This window comes from Pseudorca crassidens, chromosome 2 (genome assembly GCF_039906515.1).
Source record: "Pseudorca crassidens isolate mPseCra1 chromosome 2, mPseCra1.hap1, whole genome shotgun sequence".
NCBI lineage: Eukaryota > Metazoa > Chordata > Mammalia > Artiodactyla > Delphinidae > Pseudorca > Pseudorca crassidens.
Window position 1 is genome coordinate 134690850 of NC_090297.1, and position 26885 is coordinate 134717734.

Sequence of the window (26885 nt, forward strand, 5' to 3'; positions counted from 1 at the left end):
CCTGTAATCCGCTCAACCAGAAGCAGCTGCCTGGAGCTTTGGGCTGAGAAGGCTGAGGCTAGTGCGGGCACAGGGAGAAGGAAGGCTGGAACTGCCGCGGGCCTTCACATCTTCTTGCCAGCTCTACCCTACCTACTGAGCCCACTGCTTCCCAAGTCCAAAAATATTCTTTTTGGTTCAGGTAACTGCTCTTAGCCAAGGGCAAAGTTAGTTTATGAAGCCTCAATGAGGAAAAGTGGGAGATCATTTCCCAGTATAGGAACCAATCTATGGATTTTTAAAGACATCAAAACAAGCTGAAGTAAACACAACATATAATCCTGGAAGGAAAGGCATTGAAAACTGAATTATTTATATCTTTACCAATTATTTACAGATTAGGGGATACTGGTTGTGTTCTCAGGCCCTTTGGATAAGGCTAGTGCTCTTAACTAGTTTGTATATTTTTAAAAACAGATCGAGAAGCACTGCCATATACAGAACTGATAGGGCCGTGTATTAGTTGGAAGTGAGTTTCAGTAGCCCAGTCTCAGTCTGAATGAGGCAAATTTAGGCCCACATCATCAGCTACTTTACAACCTAATACCTAAAACTTAACATAATAGGAATAAGGCATATTTTAAAGTCATCTGGAAAAACTGTTTTACACAGATATCTTTAGTTCTGTCTAGAATTGGTAACACCTTCTTTGCAAATATATTATTCATAGCAAGTATTTCCCACGTGACTCATAAGCCTCAGTATTTCATAATCTCATAGATACCCTTAGAAATATTTTAGAATAATCATTTCATCATATTTCTATGGATTATGATAGTGATTCATAATCATTAATATTCACAATACATATATAAAGACAAACATCAACATTCCCATTGAACAAGTGATAGTGTTAAAGGTACTTTAATTTTTGAAAAAAACAAAAACAAGAGAAAACAGAACCACTAACTTTTCAACAAATTTCAAAATGAAATATATTATGCTCAGATTGGTGGACAAAATATTAAAGATTAATATTTAACCATACATTCAACATGAAAAGCAGACTAAAACTGCTTTTATAAAATGACATATTGAGGGCTTTACAAAGATGTCTTGGTTTATTTTTATAATTGTTAGATTTTATTTTCAGATGATAAAAGAAAAAAGGTATCATGTTCCTATTTGAAAGTACTTCTCTACAAATAAACTGTGTATGGATATAAGCTTTATTCCCAATAAATGATAATCAGCTATAATGATTATATCTTCTGCTTAACATTACTTTTTGAAGTACTAGACACCTGACTATGCTGCATAGAAACTGGTCAGATGTATGCAAATATAGTCCCAGAGAAGATCATCTTGCTGAATTAGTATCACTTTTACATGCTGAATTTGTTATATTTTATCATCAATGCTCCTTATGTTTCCTGTATAAAACAAACAAAAACTGTGAAAGGGTCAAAACCACCTCAGCTGCTAACACTGTTCAACTGTGTCATTACCTGGAGGATGGTGGGTCACAGGCCTGCTGAACCTTACCACATAAGCTTGGCAGCTTTCAAATGAAATATATTTAAATTACTTTATTGATTTAAAAATTAGAAGTAGAAACAACAGCATTGCTTGGGAGCTAACTGGGAAACCTAAAATTTACCCCACAGGGGAAAAAACTCAAGTCGAGAGACAGTTTATAATTCTACCAGTTGGTTCTAGAACTCTGGTATCACTCAAGAAGTGATTTATATTAATATATAACATAATTAGAGTTGTTCTATGATAATAATTAAATGGTGATGTTTGGGTATCATATATCGTATCAAATGCCCACAAGTCATTGTTCTAAGTCAAACAAGCAAACTATCTATTATAGTAATGAAAGATGAACTACTAGACACACAAAAGAAAATTTAGAAACTTGAAAAATGTAAAAAAAATAGGTACAATTGAATAGAAATTAACCTAAGGGTACATTAGATAATAGATTTTATTTGTACATTTAAAAAATATAAAGTTTTATGCTTTAAGAATAATCATTTTATTCATGAGGACACAGAGCTAATATACTGCTTCTTTTAAAAATGATTTTTGAAATAGTGGACAGAAAACTGACAACAGTTTCAGTTGATTGCACTTATACATGGAAGGAGACATGTTTTTTTAACAAAGGCTGAACAGTAAAAAAAAAATTGTGACATTTGGAAATATTTTCTAAATTATACTGAAAGGAAATGATGAAAAACCATATTCAACTGAATGACGAAACCATCTTTGTCTCAGCTGTGATCTGAGTCACTGACAGATTAGATGTGCACACTTCATACTGGTTCTTTATAAATCTGAGGTAGCACAGGTCAGCAGGCACCAGTTCTACAAGGCACCAATGGTTTTGTGTGATGTAATGCTAGCATCTGAGATCCAGAAATATCAAAAAATATTGAATATGGCATACAGATTTTTCTTCAATTTCCACTGATTTTAAATTGGATTGATATTATATTCACTATGCTTTAACTTTTTGTTCAGGAAGGTCTCTCCTCAAATCTAGCGGAAGAGTCCTTCACAAAGTCCCAAATGAAAACAGTTCCTTTAGGTATGGCCTTACGTTCAATTGAGCACAATGTCAGGTCTTGGTTAGAACATATCTGTTTTTCCTGTGACAAACACTTTCAAATAGATTCTTCCCCCCATGTCTTTATGCTCTCTGTTTAGGCATCAACAAAGACCCCTATATCTTCTTACTGTTTCCGAAAATCCTTCCATAATTTAGTCACATGACTTCAGAGGCCAAAACCTAACTGAAATATTCCAGGTTCATGGTGATAGTTCCTAGGTATGCCATGTAATGGGACAAATCCTTCATTAGGTCAAGATCATTTTACTAAAGTTCTGCCTTCGGGGTTGAGATGCAAATCAACAATCACTGTCTCCATAAACATCTTTCTCAAGCTTTCTTACAATCACAGAACATGGTCCAACAATTAATACTAGCTGTTAAAACCTCTTAGAATCTATCTACCATTTCCACTTCCTCTCACTAAGTATAGCATCTCTTGCATTTTTCTAATTGTTAACCTAATCATACTTCTAACTAGCTGGCCAAGAAATGAACTGCATTAGATAAACGTTCCATCACTGTATAATAAGTAAACAGTATGGTAAAGTTATGCTAATGTACCTATATAAAAATCTATGATTCAACTGGTTATTAAAATCTGTTCTGCTTAAAGCACTCAAACTCTCATTGTAGACAATTATAAAATTCCATTCAGGGGAGACAGAAATGATAACAGAGATTAACCAAAAGCATAGAAATATGCTAGTAAATACTAGTTTATACATTCTGCTATTCATCTGTAAGTCTTCATTCTTCATAAATAGCATGTCTCTTGATAAACCTGTATTTTATTTTCAACCTACTCATGAGTTTTAATATTTTCATTTTTTTCCTATCTTCCAAGATGCTTTTTCACTTAATCAGTGATTTTCAAACTTCATTATTAGTGGAACTCTTTATTCCAATTAAATCCAATTAAATCTTACGGGGGGAGCCCAATATATAAAATGGGAAAAAGAAGAACTTCTTTGATACAAAGGGGAGGGGTGCCAGTAGACAGCCTGAAAACCACTGCTGTAAATCATTCAAGAAAATTGAAGCGAAGACACAGCCAATTGGAATTTCTTCATTTGCAGTGATTATAAACAATTCCTCCATTGTTTTCAATTTTTAAGAACACTCCTTGAGCACAGCTGCTTTTCCCTCAGAGCTCATTAACGGAACAAAAACACAGTGCCTTACATATAGTATTTAGGTAAATAAGTATTTGAATTCTTATTTCCTTTTTCATACTATTCAAAAGTGCAAAAAAGCATAAGATGTAATCCCACAACTAGGTTATTAAAATGAATTTTAAAAATATTTAACATGTGATAGAAATTTTTTTTTAATTTTCAGTTTTATAATTGTAATTGCTTTAATCTGAGTCCAAATACTATCCAAAAGGCTCCTTAGAGCCTCAAGAAAACAAAAATCACTCCGTAGTTACTGAGAAGATTATCTTCCCATGTAATGATTCTGTTGCTCTACTTTTGGATTGAAGAACATTCCTCAGTTATATATACCTGATTTGCTTGAAAGGCAAGGAAAAAAAGTCAGGTCAACTTTTAGCTTTGTCAAGCTTAGATTAGAAAGATTTTACAAAAAGTAAAAAATGAAAATTTCTTTTCTCAAATAAGCTCATTTGTGCTTTCCAGGCTATTTCCTCACATTTGTCAACCTCCTTCCATATAAATGGAAGGCTTTTAAACTGACTTTTTAATAAACCCATGCTGAACATAACCAACTCTGTGCTTAGCTTATAGAAAGCAGCCCTGTTCTTCTATGCTCCTCACTGGCTGGACAGGCAGCACCAGGTGGGAAATACGGCTCCACAGTCCACTCAGTTTGTCTGAATCCATGTGGCGGAAGGAGCTGGGAGTGTTAGAGTTGGTAAACCTCGCCCAAAGTAAATCTCGCACTTTCTCTTCAGTTTCCCTTGGGCTGACACTTGCTTCTAATGTTTCCTCCTCCAGTAGGATGGTCAGGACCAGGGCCACATCTTTAAAGGCAGCGTTCTCATGGTCACAATACTTGTAGAAGATCAAGGTGGAGCCTGCAGGAAGGGATTCAAAGCGGTGGACCACAGCAGCCTTCTGGCCCTTCTCAAATCCATAGCTCAGCTTCTTGTCAACTGACTCCTTGACCTTATCACTGTCCTGAAAGGTTTTTCCAGCTCCATCAATCTGAATGGCAGAGACTTTCTGGGCAGATGTGTAGGCATCCGCAATGTGGTGGCTGAGGCACTTCAGGGTCTCTCTTCCCTCTTGAGCTGCTGTAAATATGATGGTGGCTGGCTCAGTGGGGTGTGAAGCATTGAGGTGCTTCTGGAGAAACTTACGTCCTCTCTGCCACAGAAAGGAACTCTGGCCTGGAAATTTATCCTTCAAATGGCTGAAATGAACCAAGAAGGCCTCCAAAGCTGGATTTTTGGGCACTTGCTGGGCCGGACAGGAATAATAGCTACTAACAGAACTTAGCAAAACAAGAATCAGAACCAGGAAGCCAAGAAAGATGGAGCCTATCAGAGAAACAGAAAATAAAAGACAAAATTAGAATGTGAGTCAGAAGTAAAGCCTGTGGTAAACTGAAAAAAGGCAGATACGCTGTCAGGTTTTACTGGCCTGTGGTGAGTTTCTTTTGCCTAAGTCCTTTAAACTTTCAGCTGTTGAAATCTACTGGAAATACTTTTTCTTTAATTTCTTAAGAAGAAATTTGAAGGTAACAACATCTTTGTTAAAAGGTAAAATCTAAGTTTATATGTTTTTTGCTGTAGCTACTGATGTGATTTAGAAATGAACTATCAGTATATTCTTCTACCATCTCAAAAGTATCTACTACCTACCTGTAGATAGGCCATTTTTTCCTAAACAGTCAAAATGTAAAAATGCCATTTGAGAAGTTAATACTTTCTTTTTCATTGAAAAGACAGCTTTAACAGGGAACTATATTCTTTTTTTTTTTTTTTTTTTTGCGGTACGCGGGCCTCTCACTGTTGTGGACTCTCCCGTTGCGGAGCACAGGCTCCGGACGCGCAGGCTCAGCGGCCATGGCTCACGGGCCCAGCCGCCCTGTGGCATGTGGGATCTTCCAGGATCTTCCCGGACCGGGGCACGAACCCGTGTCCCCTGCATGGGCAGGCGGACTCTTAACCACTGCGCCACCAGGGAAGCCCTATTCATATATCTTATAATAGCCTATAATGGAAAATAATCTGAAAAAAATATACATATATAACTGAATCACTTTGCTGTCCACCTGAAACTAACACAATACTGTAATCAACTTTACTTCAATTAAAAAAAGAACAGTTTTAGTTTCTTGTTTATGAAAAGCCCTTCCTCAGGTGGGAATTCCCATTTTGTTAAGGATGGCAAAATATTGGCTGCCACCCCTAAGGGAAAAATCCCCAGAACTCTATTGCTCTATTCTAATTTTACTATCAAACATTAAAAAAAAATATTAAAACAATGTTAAAACTATTTAAATCTGCTAGTTTTCTAGGTACTTCTCTGAGAATTTCTGAATGTGAATCACTACAGTAAGACTAGTTTTGTTCTTACCATAGCTCCGAAAATCCTTTTTATTAATCTTCCTTATGGTATCCTGTACATTCTCCTTGTTTCCTTCCAATTTTTGTGTTTCTTGTTGATGTCTCTCAACCTCTGGGGAAAAAAAAAAAAAAAAGGAACATTATTTTTAGACAGTACACTAATGAGAGTGTGTATACCTTTATACCTCTTACCGAAGCAAAGAATTACCTGACAGGATTTCCATACTTTATAAAATTTAAGCTAACTTCCTGTCTTTTCCTTACGGCTCACCATTACCTTTGTTCTACTTAGAATAAAATGAAATGCTGTGAAATTCACTTCAGGATAGTGTTGCTACACCCACAATCCTTCACTGGCTCTTACATCAAGGACAAAGAAACAAGCATCCTAATATTGCAGCCAAACGTATCTAACATGTGATTTAAGAAGGGATTTAAGAAATAATGTACACAAGACTCAACATCACAGGGCAATGATGCTCTAATTCCAGTGTTCACATCTCAAAAGGCTCCTGAAGACCCCCTAATATACAAATAACAGAGACATTAAGTTTAGAGACAGGAGAGATTACTGTACAGTAATAGCTTACCTTTGCAAAATAGCTTACAAAAGCAAGCTTGAAACTTAGTGAACGAGGTATACAAAGCAAGGAATACAAGGTTAAGAAAAGTTATGAACTATATAAAAATGTAGGTGTGGGGTGAGACACCAATCATAAAATGTGTGGGTGAAAAGGAGGGCGGTATTTTGTAGACTCTGAGCTAAGTCACTCTAGAGTCTAGATGTGTGCTTGACCCCAGCCAAGTACCTCATATAACAATGAAAGCTGACTACTGCCCATAACCCTTACTGGAGAAATAACTCAAATAACATACTCTATTAACATAAAGAAGTAGAGTCATCCTCACCTATAAACGATAGTTCATTTAGTTATATCACACCAAAACACGGGTTTTTAAAATATCATGTCACAGAATTTAAGGACTGAAAGGATCTTTAATGATCACCTACTGTAGCCCCCTACTTTACCTATTGTGACAAAAGGTCCAGGGATGTTAAGGGCTTTGCCCAAGGTCACATAAAGAGACATGGCCAAGCTGAGATTAGAATGAGGTTCCTCATTTCCTAGATTAGCTCATTCCATTATATTATGTTGCTTCCCACACATAAACTGCATTTTTAAAACAGTATTTTCTTCCTCTACTCAGTGACCCTGCATACCGGTGAAAGTCTGATGGCAGATAGTGGTCCATACAAATCATATCCATTCATTCACTTAACAAATATTCATAAAGTCACTTCTCTGTGCCAAGTGCCACAGAAACACAGTAAATGAGAGAGACATAGCCCTTGCCTTCCCTGAAGTTACAGACTATTCTAATATTAACTAATGAAACATATATTTGAGACCAGACATTGACTTATGGTGAAACATGGAATTCTAGCCCTTAGTCAAGTCCCTGATGAACAGAATGTCTTATATTTCTTTGCTCTGGCAAATAGGCATTTCAGACTGAGCTTTCAGAGTACTTATAAAATACAAATCCACACAGTCCAAATCCATAAAATCACAGAAGGTAAAAAAAGCTGGAAGAGACCAGCTGGATAGCATCTTGTCCTAATTCTTCAGTCTGCAAATAGGAAACTGAAGTACCAGGAAGTTGAGAGATGCCTAAGTTCACCCAAGTTAGGAAGTGGTAGGGCCACAACTAGAATCCACATCTCTTGAGTTCCCGTGTAAAGACTTTGCACATTCCAACTATTATCTTTGTAAGGAATGATACGATGCTGTTCTCCTTAATATACAAGTGGGGAAAATCAGGTATAGAAAAATTAATCTGCTTAAAGTCCTATAAAACTGAAAGATGACCGAGTTAAGGGTCCTATACCACTGATGTTGGTTTTTAAATATACCTATCTCTTGATTTATGTAGCATTTAGTTTCCCCCAAAGTAAAAGATTTTAAAAAGTGAAAGTGAAGATATGCTCATTAGAAATAAAGAAAAAGCCAGAGGTAAATTTTTTAAAAGTCATGCCTTTAAAAAAAATCATACTGGATTAATACAGACAGCAAATAAATAAAAACCGTTAAAAAATGCAGCTTATGTGTGGGAAGCAACTTAATGTAGTGGAATGAGCTAGTTTAGGATATGAGAAACCTCATTCTAATCTCAAGTCAGTTATATCTCTTTATGTGACTTTGGGCAAGGTGCAAAGGCCTTAATCCTATGAAGGAAAGAGAAGTTCTCTGAAAAGAACAGTACAAAACAGGACAAGCTCAGGGGTTCTCTCACCTGGTGCCGGCAGTCGCTTCCTCAGTGTGTCCTGGCTCTCCAGCCCTGCACTAGAATGCCCAGGACTCTGGGTATCCTGAGGGTCAAGGACAGGTGGCTCCCGCAAAGCTCCGGGTCTGTCGCTCACATGCTCAGGGAGGGCTGCAGAGCTGCTCACTAAGTGTGCGTCTGTTCTTCCCACCTTGTCACTTGGAGAACAGTTGGGTTCTGGATCCAAGAGGTCTTCACCCAGACTTTCTGAAGGGAGCGGATGCCCTTGTTCTCCACCCTGGAAACTCTGGCTGTTCTCACCTTCTGTATCCTTTGGATATTTCCTATCATCTGTTTCATCTGGACTTTCTGATTGATCATCTGTATCTGTACTTCCTGGACCAACTGATGCTACCTCTTGGTGGTCTTTGTTAAGACCAGAGGCAGGGTTTGGGGTCTGAGCTTCTTCAGTGGGACTTGCTGTCACTGTAGTCTCCTGTGCCTGACAATTTATTGATGGATCATTTTCCAAATCCTTTTGAGGGTCTATTGAGATAAAAATTTGTAATTTTTATTTAAAAAATTTCCCTATATTTTTGTATTTTAACAAGGTCCCTGATTAATAAAAATATTTATATAGATTTTTATGGCTTATGAGGCACTCTTCCTAAACATTACTTCTCTTGATTTTCACTAAAGGTGACTGATTAAACAAATTCACTATCATGTTAATCTAACAAATAATATGAATGTAAAACTATTTTGAATGACAAACCAATTTTTGGTAGTATTAAATACATCCTCTTCCCTAATGAAATAACAGACCTAGGCAATAATCATCAACAGCAACTAAAACCATTATGCAAAAGGATAATGAGGAATTTTATGAACGAGATGAGTGAGACTGACAACTGCTGAACCCACTGATCAATCTTAACACCACAAAAAGAAGGAAAACCAGACATTACTATAACCTCCCGAATTCAATGCAATAGGAAGTACACCATACCACTTATGAAGTATTCTTGCCAAACTGAATCTGAATCTGATCAAGCTTCTAGAGCTAACTACCAGTTTCCAAGAAACACAGGGATAGAGGGATACATTAAATTATGCCTCAGGAATGTAATCAGCAAAACCCATAATGAGGGAAATTCTAAGGGACAAAAGACTTTGTTTATTTAATAACAGCAGGAAATAAAAATAAATGGCAAGAAAAAAAAAGGAGTAACCTATTGATTAAGAGGTACTTGAATACATCAACAATGTGTGGACCACACTGTTTAGATTCACTGTCCTGCAAACCAGTTGTTAAAGAAATATTTATGATATAATCAGAAAACTTTGAACACCAGATATTTGATGAGACTCAGGAATTATTGTTCATCTTCTATTTATGATAAAGGTATTGTGATAGTGTTTTTACAAAGAAATCCTTATCATTTAGAGATAAGTTTCAAGTATTTATGGCTAAAATTATGTGACACCTAGAATTTGCTTCAACTCAATGATATGGGGGTAAGGAGAAGTAAGGGAGTATAAATGAAACCACATTAGCCATATGTTGACAGCAGATGAAGCTGTTTGATGGGTACATGAGATTCATTTCCTCTCTCTACTTTTATATGTTTGAAATTTTCCATAATAAAGCTTAAAAAAAAAAAGAGCAACCAAAAAGATGTATCAATCAAATGCAGTATGTGGCCCAAATGTAAAGAAAAAAGAATTTAAAAACCCAACAGTGAAGAAAAAAAAAAATTATGAGACAATGGGGGAAATGTGAATACTGGCTGTATATATGATGACAGCATGGAATAACTACTAATTTATTTTTTAGGTGTGATAATGCTATTTTGGTTCTTTTTTTTAGTTTTTAAATCTATCTTTAAGAGATGTAAACTAAAGTATTGACAAATAAAATGATATAATGTCTTGGGTTTGCATTTAAATATTCCAAGGCAGGCAGCAAGAGTACTATTAGGTAGGTAAAAGTTGAAGTTAGATTTTGAGTACATGGGACTTCATTATACTGTTCTACTTTCATATATTTAAAAATATCCTTAATAAAATATTTAAATATACCCTTCTCTTCTGAAAAACCTACTTCATATTTTGCCTATTTTATATCATATATATATATATAGACACATACACGTAAGTAGGATGAAGAATTTAAATTTCATCTTTCCTTATAACTGAAAGATCCCCCTCTAAATATATAGCATATAGCTTACCTGATTTTTAAAAATGTAACTCTAAAGATCTGTCTACTATCTTTTTTTATGATGCATTGTAATTTTTCCAATACTATAGGTTCCTACTATGGGAGTCTCTAAAATATAACTCTTTTTCATAATTAGGGTCTGGTATTATGGTAAAATTCAGTAAATATCAAAGAATAGGAATCATAACAAATTAAGCAATTAAGTTAATTTCTTTTTTACTTCCAAACTTCAGTTTTAGTCACCAGAGACTTTTTCTCTAGCACAGCCCTAGTTTCCTACAGCACAAACCTAGTGTTGTACAAACTAGTCTTACCCTCTGGAGGATCCCTAAGTCCTCTGTCGGTCATGTTTGCGTTTTATCTCTTCAGACTTTGGGATACTTTTTGTTAGTGTCTGGTTTTCCTTGTGCAGATGTCTTGTTTTCTTCTTGTCCCAAGTCCCAACAGGCTCATGCTTCCCGTGGACCCAGGAAACAAGGTATATATACAGTGACTAAAATAAAATGAAAAAAATTAAATGACTTTTTTATTCATACATGGGAGAAATGCCAATTTCAGCTTTATTTACTAAATCTGTTTAGTTTGAGTAATATTTCCTCTCTGAAACTTTTCTAGTGAAGAGAAAGTGTTTTCTGTCTTTCATGAGGATCATATTCCAAATCCTAGACTACACACTGAAGAAAAGCTTCAGATTATTAACCTTGTATAGATGCCATAGCCTTCTAATACATTCCAATGTGTCTGGAAGGATGTAAAAAGTAAGACCAAGTGACCAGAATCTTGAAGAGAACATCTTTGAAACTGAAATGAAAAGTAATTCTAAGAGTAAAAATTGAAATGAAAAGTAATTCTACGAGTAAAAATTTAAGTCACTGTTGAGTTAATCACTGCAGATTTCCTTTATGTCTTCAATTTCTGTCCCATATAAATTTCTCAGAGTTTGCCTATCAGAAGCTTTCACTTATCATTAACAAGTAACAATGCACACGGGCTACCTACAAACTAAGATGGCTGTCTTGGTGTTAGGAAGAGGAAATACACATTTTGTGTTTAGTCACTGCCTTCTTAGTGGTTTTCACACAGTATTCTTTTGTAAAATATGGAGACAGGTATCTCTTTATACAATGCCCTTCTATACAGTGCTCAAAGAAGACTAAATATAAATGATTATGATCTTAAGACATTGTGTTTACTCTATAGTCTTTAATTAAATGTTTCTGTAAGAAAAAACAAAAAAAATGATTATGAGCTGTATATAAAAGGAATAAAAATCAGAGGCAATTTATAAGCAATAAAAACTTAATCATGTCATTTTATAGTTAAATCTTATTTTTTGTCAAAAACCATACCACTCAAAGTTACTTAACCTTCACTATCTATAAAAATGATTAAGGATTGCTATGATGACTAAATATAAAAATATGTGTGAAAGAGCTTTGTAAAGTGCTACATTTTTTGGATAGCCTAGTTGAGAAGTTAGTCAACTAGCCTTTTTTGTGTCCTTCTCACAACACTCTTTTATAAAATCTAATTTTACAAGTTAAAAAATTTAATCCCAAATGCCTAGCACAGATCTTAGTATACAGCAAGAACCCCATATTTTAATTTAAAAGAATATGAATAAGTGAATGAATGCTTGAATGTACGAATAGAGTGGTGTCAACTATAAACTGAATGTGAAGGGAGGGGTTAAAAACAGGCCTCCTTTCTGCTGGTGTGAACACTTAGAAACAAGTCTCAGATTTGGAGGGTTCCTTGTCACCCTTTTATCTGCTTCAGACTCCTGGGACTAGGCTTATACATCTCCTTTTCATTACCATCATATGTTGCAATGAGGGTTACCTCCTATCCTATTTTGTGATAGAAAATAAAAAGTCCCCAATCCTTTAAAAATAAAGTCCGGTTACAAAAATTTTAGAAAGCGAAGATGCTATTCACAATAACTGTAAGGTACCTCATGATAAAAACTAGAAGGTACCTAGTAATAAATCTAACAACACATATGCAAGAATTTTAGAGTAGGGTGAAGTTTATGGTATGTAAATTATACCTCAATAAACTTTTAAGAAAAGAACTTTTAGGGAGAAAAGTATAAAACTTTACTGAAGGACATAAAAAGGACCTAAATAGAGAAATACATATAGACAGTAAGACTCAAAGCCATTTAATGCCACTTCTTTCCAAATTAATCTATAAATTCATTGCAATTTGAAACAAAATCTTGAGACAATTTTTTTATTGTTATATGTTTCTTATGGAATGAACAAGTTGACCCTAAAATTCACAAAGAGCAGTAAAGGATTGAGAAGAGTCAAGATAATTCTGAAGAAAGAAAAAGGAATTTTGAAGAAGGGGGGATATTTTTACCAGATATAGCAAGACGTTAAAAACAATAGGGCATTGGTGTAAGAAGAGACAGATTACACAGAATAGAGAGACAAGAAATATATGCATACATAAATAAAGGAAATTGAGTGACAAAAGAAAAAGAATGGATCAGTGAATAAATAGTTTTGGGACAAATGACTTTTCAAATGGGAAAAAAATTAGATTTCTACCTCCACAAAAATCAATTGCAGATAAGAGACCTAAATGTAAAGAGCAAAACTTTGAAATTTTTGGATGAAAGCATGGAATACCTTTATAATCTCAAGGTTTTCTTGATCAAGATATAAAATATACAAACCATAAGGGGAACTTGGACAAATGTGATGACGTTAAAAATGTTAATCTCTAGACAAATCATCAAAATCATGGTTAAAAAATTCACTGACTATAAAGATATCAGCGACACATATAATCATTAAGAGATTAATATCTAGAATACATAAAGACTGCTGCAAATCAGTAAGAGACAAATAATGCTATTTTAAAAGCAGTGGGCAAAAGAGATGAACAAGCAGTTAAATAAAGAGGACATCTAAAAGTCTACTGAATTGGTAAGAAACTTAGTCAAGGAAATGCAAAATGAATTAATGATGAGATACCATTTCACAACCACCAGATTGGCAAAAATTTTTAACTCAGGCAATACCAAGTGTTGGTGAGGATTTGGAGATACAGAGATCTTTACCGGCAATGAAGTAAACTGTTATAGCTTTGGAGAGCAATATGGCAATACCTAGTTAAGACACACACACATTCTATAAATCGGCAATTCTTTTAGACATATACCTTAGAGAAACTTTTCTTCAAGTGCCCAATGATGTTTGTAGCAGCATTGTTTAAAATGAGGAAAAATGAGAAAATCTTAAATGTCCATAAATAAGGAAGTGGAATTTTTAAATTGTAGTATATTCTTTTTTTTTTTTGTGGTACGCAGGCCTCTCACTGTTGTGACCTCTCCCGTTGCAGAGCACAGGCTCTGGATGCGCAGGCTCAGCGGCCATGGCTCACAGGCCCAGCCGCTCCGCGGCATGTGGGATCTTCCCAGACCGGGGCATGAACCTGTGTCCCCTGCATCGGCAGGTGGACTCTCAACCACTGCGCCACTAGGGAAGCCCATTGTAGTATATTCTTAAAACATAATATTGTATATAAATTAATGAGTTAGATATCAAAAATTTATAAAGGTACAATATTAAAGCATTTATATAAAATTTAATAAACACAATAATATATAGAGTGATTCAAAAATAATTGAACAAGTAACTATATGCTAATAAAATGGACAACCTGGAAAAAATGGACAATTTCTTAGAAATGCACAACCTTCCGAGACTGAACCAGAAAGAAATAGAAAATATGAACAGACCAATCACAAGCACTGAAATTGAAACTGTGATTAAAAATCTTCTAACAAACAAAAGCCCAGGACCAGATGGCTTCATAGGAGAATTCTATCAAACATTTAGAGAAGAGCTAACAATCTATCCGTCTCAAACTCTTCCAAAATATAGCAGAGGGAGGAACACTCCCAAACTCATTCTATGAGGCCACCATCAGATACCAAAACCAGACAAAGATGTCACAAAGAAAGAAAACTACAGGCCGATATCACTGATGAACATAGATGCAAAAATCCTCAACAAAATACTAGCAAACAGAATCCAACAGCACATTAAAAGGATCATACACCATGATCAGGTGGGGTTTATCCCAGGAATGCAAGGATTCTTCAATATACACAAATCAATCAATGTGATACACCATGTTAACAAATTGAAGGAGAAAAACAATATGATCATCTCAATCGATGCAGAGAAAGCTTTCAACAAAATTCAACACCCATTTATGATAAAATCCCTCCAGAAAGTAGGCATAGAGAGAACTTTCCTCAACATAATAAAGGCCATATATGATACAAACCCACAGCCAACATCGTCCTCAATGGTGAAAAACTGAAACCATTTCCACTAAGATCAGGAACAAGACAAGGTTGCCCACTCTCACCACTATTATTCAACATAGTTTTGGAAGTTTTAGCCACAGCAATCAGAGAATAAAAAGAAATAAAAGGAATCCAAATTGGAAAAGAAGTAAAACTGTCACTGTTTGCAGATGACATACTATACATAGAGAATCCTAAAGATGCTACCAGAAAACTACTAGAGCTAATCAATGAATTTGGTAAAGTAGCAGGATACAAAATACACAGAAAGCTCTGGCATTCCTATATACTAATGATGAAAAATCTGAAAGTGAAATCAAGAAAACACTCCCATTTACCACTGCAACAAAAAGAATAAAATATCTAGGAATATACCTACCCAAGGAGACAGAAGACCTGTATGCAGAAACTTATAAGACACTGATGAAAGAAATTAAAGATGATACAAACAGATGGAGAGATATACCATGTTCTTGGATTGGAAGAATCAACACTGTGAAAATGACCCTACTAACCAAAGCAATCTACAGATTCAATGCAATCCCTATCAAACGACCACTGGCATTTTTCACAGAACTAGAACAAAAAATTTCACAATTTGTATGGAAACACAGAAGACCCCGAATACCCAAAGCAATCTTGAGAAAGAAAAACGGAGCTGGAGGAATCAGGCTCCCTGACTTCAGACTATACTACAAAGCTACAGTAATCAAGACAGTATGGTACTGGCACAAAAACAGAAAGATAGATCAATGGAACAGGATAGAAAGCCCAGAGATAAACCCATGCACATATGGTCACCTTATCTTTGATAAAGGAGGCAAGAATATACAGTGGAGAAAAGACAGCCTCTTCAATAAGTGGTGCTGGGAAAACTGGACAGCTACATGTAAAAGAATGAAATTAGAACACTCCCTAACACCATACACAAAACTAAACTCAAAATGGATTAAAGACTTAAATGTAAGGCCAGACACTATCAAACTCTTAGAGGAAAACACAGGCAGAACACTCTATGACATAAATCACACAAGATCCTTTTTGACCCACCTCCTAGAGAAATGGAAATAAAAACAAAAATAAACAAATGGCACCTAATGAAACTTCAAAGCTTTTGCACAGCAAAGGAAACCATAAACAAGACCAAAAGACAACCCTCAGAATGCAAGAAAATATTTGCAAATGAAGCAACTGACAAAGGATTAATTTCCAAAATTTACAAGCAGCTCACGCAGCTCAATATCAAAAAAACAAACAACCCAATCCAAAAATGGGCAGAAGATCTAAATAGACATTTCTCCAAAGAAATAGACATTTCTCAATATACAGATTGCCAACAAACACATGAAAGGATGCTCAACATCATTAATCATTAGAGAAATGCAAATCAAAACTACAATGAGATTTCATCTCACACCAGTCAGAATGGCCATCATCAAAACATCTACAAACAATAAATGCTGAAGAGGGTGTGGAGAAAAGGAAACCCTCTTGCCCTGTTGGTGGGAATGTAAGTTGATACAGCCACTATGGAGAACAGTATGGAGGTTCCTTAAACTAAAAATAGAACTACCATATGACACAGCAACCCCACTACTGGGCATATACCCTGAGAAAACCAGAATTCAAAAAGAGTCATGTACCAAAATGTTCATTGCAGCTCTATTTACAATAGCCAGGACATGGAAGCAACCTAAGTGTCCATCAACAGATGAATGGATAAAGAAGATGTGGCACATATATACAATAGAATATTACTCAGCCATAAAAAGAAACAAAATTGAATTATTTGTAGTGAGGTGGATGGACCTAGAGTCTGTCATACAGAGTGAAGTCAGAAAGAGAAAAACAAATACCATATGCTAACACATATATATGGAATCTAAAAAAAAAAAAATGTTCATGAAGAACCTAGGGGCAAGACGGGAATAAAGACACAGACCTACTAGAGAATGGACTTGAGGATACAGGGAGAGGGAATGGTAAGCTGGGACAAAGTGAGAGTGGCATGGACGTATATACACTACCAAACGTAAAACAGATAGTTAGTGGGAAGCAGCCACATAGCACAGGGAGATCAGCTCAGTACTTTATGACCACCTAGAAGGGTAGGATAGCGAGGGTGGGAGGGAGGGAGATGCAAGAGGGAAGAGATGTGGGGATATATGTATATGTATAACTGATTCACTTTGTTATAAGGCAGAAACTAACACACCATTGTAAAGCCATTATACTGCAATAAAGATGTTAAAACAAATTGAACGAATGAAAAAAAAATGAACGAACTACTGATACATACCATAACATGGATGAATCTAAAAAGTGTGATGAGCGAAAAAAGCCACACACAAGATTATATGCCAAATGATTCCATTTATATGAAGTTCTAGAATTGCCAATGGTCTGCAGTGATGGAAAACAGATCAGAGGTTCCTAGGGGAAGGACTACTGACTGGAAAAGGGCATGAGAAAACCTTCTGGAGTAATGAAAGTGCTTCATATTTTTATTGAGGTAGTGTTTGTCACCAAACTTAAAATCTGTACATTTTATTGCATGTAGAATATCCTCAAAAAACTTTTTTTCAAATAACAACTGAATGCTTTAAAAAACGTATTACTTGGAAACGGGGTTGTGGTCAATAAGCAGTCTGCAAAGAAATCATGAGAGATATTTCAATAATCTTGCAAATGTTCAATATACACCTTTCTTGTCACAAGGCACACATCATTCCTATAGCCCATTTCACTCAGACCCTTTGTAACATCGTTGTACATAGCCAAAACGTAGTCCCTCGAGGCTACAAGGAAGAAGTGGTACAAACACAGAGGTTCTTGACACATCCTCACAAAAAGTCACATGGTGGGGTATCTGGGAGATCTGGAGGCCACTATTCCAGAGGCAGGTCAATCTTTTCAACAGTGTCCAATCAATACCAGGAAATGTATACATTAGGAATCTCTGGACTGTGTAATAGAAGTGAGGCAGAGCCTCATGCTGATGGAAAATAGGCATGTTGGAGACTTTCTGCAGCTGTAGGAAAAACCACTCCATAAGAATGTCCAAAAAAAAATACCTTTGATGGTATCTTTTGCAAAAAGGAACTGATGAAGTGAGTCCCTTTCAAGTTAAATTGTGAAATGTTGGTTTTCAGTGCCCCATTTATGGAGGTTATGATTCATTTTTCCACTTAAAGAAAACAGCCTTATCACTGGTAGTTATCTCCACTTCTCTGTGACCCTGAAATCTGCACCAAAACTTATTGTTTTGCTTTAACTGTCTCCATGAGGGCGTGAACCAGGTTAAAGTAGTAAGGCTGCATTCTCCATAACTGGAGAAAATCAACAGATAGTAGGCTGAGGGATGCCTACTATTTCGATATCCTGAGACCTCCCTGAAGAGGGACACAAATTTGCCTCAGTGCCTCTTCTTCTGTTGTGGCTACCCTGTGCTCTGTCTTTAAGATGCACCTTTTCTGCTCCATCTCAATGTACCAGTGGTAATGTTTTGTCAGCCTGGTAGGTGTTCATTGTCTGGTATATGGAATGACCTTTGCACTGCAGTAATACAACCAAGTTTAGCAGACTCCAACACATAAAATTAAATGTTGTAAGGTTATCTCTACAGACTGATGCATAATACATGTTTATATATGAATGTTACTGAGTAATAAAATTTTGAAAGTGTTCAACTATTTTATTGCTCTGTACATTGTTTAAACACATGAACAGAAAGGATATATGCTTGCTTCTATGGAGGAAAGGACAGGAATAGGATGAGAACAAGAATCGGTTTCAACTGTACCTGTAAAGCCTCTAAAAAAAAGAAAAAAAAGGTATATGTGGCAAAATGTTAGCGCATTTTATCTATTTTTTCAAATTGAAGTATAGTTGATTTACAGTTGTGTTAATTTCTGTACAGCAAAGTGATTTGTTATACATATATATACATTTTTATATTCTTTTCCATTATAGTTTATCACAGGATATTGAATATAGTCCCCTGTATTATACAGTAGGACCTTGTTGTTTATCCATTCTGTATATAATAGTTTGCGTCTGCTAACCCCAAACTTCCACTCCACCCCTCCCTCCACCTTCCCTCCCCCTTGGCAACCACAAGTCTGTTCTCTATGTCTGTGAGTCTTTGTTTCGTACATAAGTTCATTTGTGTCATATTTTAGATTCCACATATAAGTGATATTATATGGTATTTGTCTTTTTTTTTCTGACTTACTTCACTTAGTATGAGAATCTCTAGTTCCATCCATGTTGCTGCAAATGGCATTATTTCATTCTTTTTTATGGCTGAGCAGTATTCTGTTGTATATAGGTACACCTTCTTTATTCATCTGTCAATGGACATTTAGGTTGTTTCCATGTCGTGGCTATTGTGAACAGTGCTGCTATGAACATAGGGGTGCATGTATCTTTTTGTTTTTGCAATGCCATGCACCTTGCAGGATCTTAGTTCCCCGACCAGGGATTGAACCTGGGCCCTCGGCAGTGAAAGCACGGAGTTCTAACCACTGGACCGCCATGGAATTCCCTATCTTTTTGAATTATAGTCTTGTCTGGGTATATGCCCTGGAGTGGGATTGCTGGACCATATGGTAATTCTTTTTCGGTTTTCTGATGAACCTCCATACTGTTTTCCGTAGTAGCTGCACTAACTTACGTTCCCACCAACAATGTAGGAGGGTTCCCTTTTCTTCACACCCTCTCCAGCATTTGTTAAAATTTGTAAACTTTTTAATGATGGCCATTCTGACTGGTGTAAGGTGGTGCCTCATTGTAGTTTTGATTTGCATTTGTCGAATAATTAGTGATGTTGAGCAGCTTTTCATGTGCTTCTTGGCCATCTACATGTCTTCTTTGGAGAAATGCCTATTTAGGTCTTCTGCCCATTTTTCAATTGAGTTTTTTTTTGTTGTTGAGTTGTATGAGCTGTTTGTATATTCTGCAAATTAAGCCCTTGTCAGTCGCATCATTTGCAAATATTTTCTCCCAGTCTGTAGGTTGTCTTTTCGGTTTGTTTATGGTTTCTTTTGCTGTGCAAAAGCTTGTAGATTTAATTAGGTCCCATTTGTTTACTTTTGTTTTAATTTCTATTGCCTTGGGAGACTGACCTAAGAAAACACTGGTATGATTTATGTCAGAATGTTTTGCTTATGTTCTCTTCTAGGAGTTTTATGGTGTCATGTCTTATGTTTAAGGCTTTAAGCCATTTTGAGTTTATTTTTCTGTATGGTATGAGGGTGTGTCCTAATTTCGTTGATTTACATGCGGCTGTCCAACTTTTCCAACACCACTTGCTGAAGAGACTGTCTTTTTCCCATTGTATATTCTTGCCTCCTTTGTTGAAGATTGACCATAGGTGTGTGGGTTTATTTCTGGGCTCTCTATTCTGTTCCATTGATCCATATATGTTTTTGTGCCAATGCCATGCCATTTTGATTACTGTAGCTTTGTAGTATCATCTGAAGTCTGGGAGGCTTATGCCTTCTACTTTTCCCTTTTTCCTCAGGATTGCTTTGGCAATTCTGGGTCTTTTATGGTTCCATATAAATTTTAGGATTATTTGTTCTATTTCTGTGAAAAATGTCATGGGTAATTTGGTAGGGATTGCATTAAATCTGTAGATTCCTTTGGGTAGTATGGCCATGTTAACAATATTAATTTTTCCAATCCAAGAGCATGGGATATCTTTCCTAAGTTAATGTATTTTAGACCTGGGTACATAGGTGAATGTTATTTCCTGCACTTTTCTATATGATTGATGTTAATATATTTTTTAAATGAGTAATCAAATAAAAATATATTAGCTTCTGTGAGGAAAAGTAAAAATCAAAAGAAAAGGCCTGTGGTATGATGAATTGGGAGATTGGGTTGACATATATACACTAATATGTATAAAATGGATAACTAATAAGAACCTGCTGTATAAAAAAATAAATAAAATAAAATTCAAAAGAAAAAAAGGAAAGGCCCGTAATGGTAACTCTGAGCCCACACACAATGAACTTATGTTACAGAGGCACACTTCAACCACAGCCTCCTATACATTTTGTCATATCCAGTTGAGAAGAGATAGGACAAAGAAAAGCTACCCATGAGAACAAAATCAGAGCTGGGAGAGCAGTAGGACCTCACCCAACCTACTCCATCCTGGAAACCTCAATCTTATGATGTATGGACTATTAATATTCCTTCTATTTTACAGATAAGGAAACTGAGATATAGAGATGTTAAGAATCTTACCCAAGAACACACAACTAGTAAAAAATATATATATGTATCATAAACATACTATAAGGCATCCTGATTCTATATTTGAATTGTGACTCTAGCACATATGACCTGGGTAAATTTGCACATATTCTTCAACTCTTCTCAAATTGCTTATTTTGGTGTTGTGAAAGTCTCAAGTGATATAATAAATCATGTAGCAACTACATCTACCACAATTATGATTATAAATGGGCCTAAAAAATGTGACAATGATTTGCCTTGGGTCATTCATCCCACCAGGCCTCTTAATCTTTACATCTAAGACCATTTGACATACATAATTACAGGATCGACCTCAGTCCCAAGATTAATCTTGTTCTTCACCAGGAAGGATTTAAGAAGTTTTTAACAATTCAGCATCAAGTTCTAACAATTGGCTTTAATCCCTGTTCTAAAACTAAGACTCTCCCTCATCCCTAGTTCTAACTTCTGCCTCATTCTCTTATACCCTTCCTAGTCCTAAAGACGTACTACATGCCATATGATTGACGTATGTTACCACATTTAAACCTCACAACAGTATGAGGTAGGTATTACTACATAACCTATTTCACAGATGAAGAAACTGGATACAGAAAGGTTAAAATGCCCAAGGTCATTTAATAGTGCCAGAATCAGAAGACAAACCTAGGTCAGCTGGCTCCAAAGCTATTATTTTTCCTCTATAACAAGTAGTTTTCAAGCTGTGTTCCCAAGCTTCCATGGAGACTCAAGGGCTGCCAGAGGAGACTGAAGAGATAGAAGGGGTATGGCTCAACTCACTTTTACAGATATCTGTATTCTGCTGATTGCCACATACACTTTGGATGTCATGGAATTCTTTCTTGCGTGCCTGTCTGCCTGGGCTACCTTCTCCTACAACTTAGAGATGAATCTTAACTTAGTCACGCACAACTCAAGACAGACTCTGCTTTAGTAGGTACTTTCCAGTTGCCCCAACACAGTTTCCATTAAACTTCCACTCCTAGGTCTGCATTAAAATAACAGAGAGTAGTTCTAGAAGTCTAGAAATGGCCACCATTACGTGTAAGTAATTATCAACTCTCCTACAGTACAGAAGTATAGATTATTATGGCTCATATAATCCAAAACAGTGAATCAATTGTCATGAGAATTTTAAGAATACACTTATACTTTAAAATTCATTATTCATAACTATGAAGTAGAGTATTTTAGAATAATCTGCAATATTTTAAGCCAAGTAAAGTCATACTTAAAAAGACCGAAGCTGAAAAGCTACAACGCTTTCTAAATTTTTTCCCTTGCTCAATTTTATGAACTCTACCCCATGATGTTAGTTCTGAGAGCTGACCATATATCAGGTATGTAATGATAATCATGTATGAAGGCAAAGTACCCTTCTTAATGTAATTTTAAAATTAGTATTTTTGATTCCTTTCTCTTGCCTATATACTCACATACCTTATAATGACAACACACAGAACTGTTTTTGAGGAGGGCTACAATAGAGCCCTCCTCACAGTTGAGAAAAATGACTGAGTTACAACCTGAAATATCAGCAGTGACCTTCACTCTGATGTGAAACCTCTTTATATGTCACCGGCAAAGTACAATAACTATCACTACCTTACAGTATTATGAGTATTCAGTTCCTATTCTTTTCTTTTTTGTGTGATACGCGGGCCTCTCTCTCACTGTTGTGGCCTCTCCCGTTGCGGAGCACAGGCTCCGGACGCGCAGGCCCAGCAGCCATGGCTCACGGGCCCAGCCGCTCCGCGGCATGTGGGATCTTCCCAGACTGGGGCACAAACCCGTGTCCCCTGCATTGGCAGGCGGACTCTCAACCACTGCGCCACCAGGGAATCCCTCATTTCCTATTCTTTTAAGCCAGATAACTAAATACCCTGGATATGCTGCTATGGTATTTCTCAAAGTATAGTTCATAGAGTACCTGCATAAGAATCTCCTGAGGCACTATTTGTAAAATGTAGCTACCTGGGCCCCACAAGCAATCTAAGGAATAAAAATTTCTGTAAGATCGGAAAATTTGCATTTCTGACAAGCTCACCCAGGCACTGATTTGAAAACCAATTGTATAAATCCATTTAATATGTCCTTACTATTTAAGAATGAGATTGGTTAAAACAAAGACCCTTTCTCTATTTTGCCGATATTTAAAATTGCACACATGTAGTGCTTTTTGGTATGTGTCTGAAAAAGTTTAGGAGACAATAATATTGATCATAACACCACACTCAAAAGCAATACCTCAAAGTAAATTTTCACTTTTTAGAAAGAGCTTTAGGATAGTGTAGTTCTTAACCAATGGTAAATGATAAACTAATTAGTCTTCACTCAATTTAGCAGTCCACACAGTTTATTCAGCAATAGAACAGAAGAGAACTTCCATCATGACAGACATAAGGCAGATACAGGGCAGATCTCTGGGGTACATTCTTTAAGCAGACTAACAAGTGACTTTTTAACATGTGGCAGGCATGATTTGTTGCATACAAATAGCCATTCATTCCTTACTTCTTCCTTCCTAAAAGAGCCCTGATTTTATTAGGGGAGACAATGTGTCCTACCCAGGCAGTGCAACTCCATTCCCCTCTGCCAGGTTTCCCAGGTTCCTTTGTGAATCAAGGATGTAAGAAAAAATCTGTGAGGGACTTTTGAGAAAGATCTTCTTCCCAAATAAAAGACACAGACTTGAAAGGAGAAAGCTTTTTGCTCCTTACTTCCAGCCTTTGACTGGGACTGAAATGTCTGGAGCAGCAACAAGCTACATTATACTCGGTGAGAACTATGAGGACAAAAAGCCAATATGCTAAAGATCCCAGAGGGGAAAGATAGCAAGAACCTGGGGCCTTGAGAACATTGTTGAGTTGCTACACAAGCACTGGATTATCTAGAATCTTAAGTGGAATTTTTAAATTGTTCAGTGGCCTCTGAGATGTTTTCTAAGTTTCTTAACCTGAACTCTAGTTTCATGATTCTTATGAACAAGTGAAGGCCAGAATGAGGCCAATGTCAGGTAAGACCTTCTTAGTTCTAAGAAAAATGCTTCCCCTAAACTGTTCATAATATATATGCAGTCAAGCTGCATATATATTATCGTCACCTATCTCCTAGGACAGGTACTTTTCCATTGCCAGGGGAGGACATTCTAAGTTCAGTCACCACAAAGACAGGATAGTCCTTGCTTATGTAGAGCCAAGGAGGTGTAGACAGAGGCATTTCTGCATGTTTTTATTGTCACCTATATAGGTGCTGCCTGACTGAATGTGATTCCTCTGACAGTGACCAGTTATGGATAACGTCATAGCCACACTGAGGATGAGCTAAATAGAGCCAATGATGAATAAATGGTTATATATGAATAAATTTTATATATATATATATAATTATCACTGATTAATATTTAAGAGGTGGAATTTAGAACAATATAGTTTATTATTAAAATGTTTAGTTGTTTTACTGGAATAATCTAGAATTCAGCTACAAGGATGCTTTCCCAGAAAAGTTTTCACTAGAATATAATGAAAGTACACACAGTATGGGGCTTCTCCTCCAGGACTACCATGTCATAATAACGTCAGTAATTAGGCTGTGGAGATTTTTAGGAGTAAGCTAATTCCAAAACATAGGAGATATGGATTAGTCAGGTTCTAGATGAACAATCTGGCTTGGAATACTGATTAAATTCATGCTGAAGAAGAGATGCACAGACCCTGGAAGCAGATCCAACAACAATTTAAGCAGTTTCCCAGAGTAGTGACAGTCTGGATCAGATATAGAAAGGAGTCATTTTTCCATCTTCCTTGGGCTACTAGTACAAAACCCTCTAGAGTCTCCATGATTTTGACTGTTTCAGAAGTTATTTGCTTTGGCCAAGTTTTTTGTTCAAGGTTTTATCTGTTCTGGTCAGGATTAACTGTAATGCAGGGTTAAAACCAGCAACTCTAGAGTCATGTATCCTTTTTCTAACCAGTGGAGGACCCAGAAGAAATGGGTGGCAAGCTTTTTCAAAGGTCCACCTGGTAAGATTTTGGGGAGCCCACTCAAGTGGGAAAGACCAAGGAAGAACAAGGCTTCTATTAGCAGGATTATCAGGATAACACTCAGGGCAATAATCAGCTCTGTTAATACGGTCTAAGAATACTTGGTAACATTCATTCTCAACCAGTTCAGTTTGGTACAACCAGTGGCCTAGTTCTAAACTAGGGAACCACTGCTGTCCACAGTCAGGGCAATGTGAATTATCTGAGAACATTGGGACCTAGAGAGACAACACAGAAAGCAATGTAACTGTAAGAGGCAACAATGATAAAGAGAGACACCCAAACAACCAGTCCTATTACAGGTTTGGTTTAGCACTTTCTCAGTCCAACCACCATTACTTGGAGAGGGTAAAATGTGGCTTGCACCTCTGTGCAATTCTTCAAGATTTCGTTGTCTATTTTTCACTCACTTGCAACCCAGTCTCTGAACTCAGGGACTGATCCAGTCTATGTTATCAGTCACTTACTAACAGCACAGATCTCAGAATAGCTCCTTTAAATTCCAGCTTCTCAAGAAAAGATAGGGTTCTAGTCTAAGTTAATTATTTTTTCTTGTGTGTTATCAGCTGGTGGTATCATGCAGAGGCATCTGGCTTACTCTGCTTTGCTGGTAAGTTATTATGTCTGCTTGGTGAAACAGAGGAGCTGACAGGTCCAATGGGTCTTTGGTGGGCGCTGGCACTCTTGCCGTTGTAATACACGTACCCAAGTCTTAAGGCCTTGGCACTTTATAGCGATGTAGAGGGGTCAGGAAAACCTGGCAGAGTCCTCTTGAGCGTGGATCCAATGAAGTCTTTCTTGGGAGGACCTTAATCAGGACCCAGTCACAGGGAAGTAGCTGCTGTTGAGTTGGTTGAAGGGTCTGGGAATGCTTCACATACCTGTAAATAATAAAACTTCAGACGACTCATGTGGGCTTTGAGTTGCTCACAATATTATTAGAAACATGCATTTGGATGAGAATTGTCTCATGGGTTTCCCCATAACAACTTCATATGGGTTCAAACCAATTTATCTGTTGGGAGTTATTCTTATGCTTGATTGGGCAACAGGGAGGATTTTGGTTCATTTAAGGTTTGTATTAGCTTAATTTTATTTTAGGACTATATATTTCTTTTTCCTACTCCTTTGGAACTTTGGGAATAATAAGGTCTGTATAATCATGGTTAATGTGGTAAAACTTTGAGATTTCTTGTCTCTCTTCTGTGAAATGGGTGCCGTATATATAGTTCTCCCATAATGGGTGGGATAACATTAACAATGGTGACAGCCTTCTAAAACAGACTTCAATCCATGCAGGGAAAAGCTTACAAAATTATTAGATAATATTCTTAATAACTAACCATAGGAAGTTGGATGAAATCCTTTTGAAGGCTGAAAAAGAAAACACAAGGGACACGTCTCATTGTCCACATCTGCCTTTATAGGCTCATATGCATTTTAAGTTTAAGAAGGCAATTAAGGCACGGTCCTGAGCTATTCTTGGAAAATATATAGTAAATCAGTTGGAATTTACAGATGCTTTCATCATCTTTGTACTCCTTCATGACACTGAATGTAACAAGTAAACAAGGTAGGGTAGAGCAGGATGCATGGAACAACTAGACAGGCACCTAGGAAGT

At 36.5% G+C, this 26885-nt stretch overlaps 2 protein-coding genes across 4 annotated transcripts in view; both read right to left on the minus strand.

Annotated features, from left to right (window-relative positions):
- Window positions 1-887: 887 nt before the first annotated feature.
- The window catches only part of LOC137219753 (torsin-1A-interacting protein 2-like), a 41597-nt gene continuing 15599 nt past the window's right edge, over window positions 888-26885 (minus strand). For 2 of the 3 annotated variants that reach the window (XM_067728799.1, XM_067728797.1), the window contains exons 2-5: window positions 10935-11113; window positions 8427-8942; window positions 6142-6243; window positions 888-5099 (exon numbers count right to left, since the gene is read on the minus strand). In XM_067728799.1, the coding sequence (XP_067584900.1) occupies window positions 4339-5099; window positions 6142-6243; window positions 8427-8942; window positions 10935-10968 (1413 nt within the window). In that variant the 5' untranslated portion in view covers window positions 10969-11113 and the 3' untranslated portion in view covers window positions 888-4338. Of the gene's footprint in view, window positions 5100-6141; window positions 6244-8426; window positions 8943-10934; window positions 11114-25968; window positions 26109-26885 lie in introns of those variants that run through there. The other variant, XM_067728796.1, reaches the window with a different exon arrangement.
- LOC137219754 (torsin-1A-interacting protein 2) lies at window positions 23559-25975 on the minus strand. Its single transcript, XM_067728800.1, has one exon. It carries the CDS (start codon window positions 25473-25475, stop codon window positions 25080-25082), a length of 396 nt encoding a protein of 131 aa, XP_067584901.1. The 5' UTR covers window positions 25476-25975; the 3' UTR covers window positions 23559-25079.

What these genes read in the sequence shown, in the direction of transcription:
- LOC137219754 (XM_067728800.1), bottom strand. Translation starts at nt 25,475, where the DNA reads ATGTTCTCAGATAATTCACATTGCCCTGACTGTGGACAGCAGTGGTTC.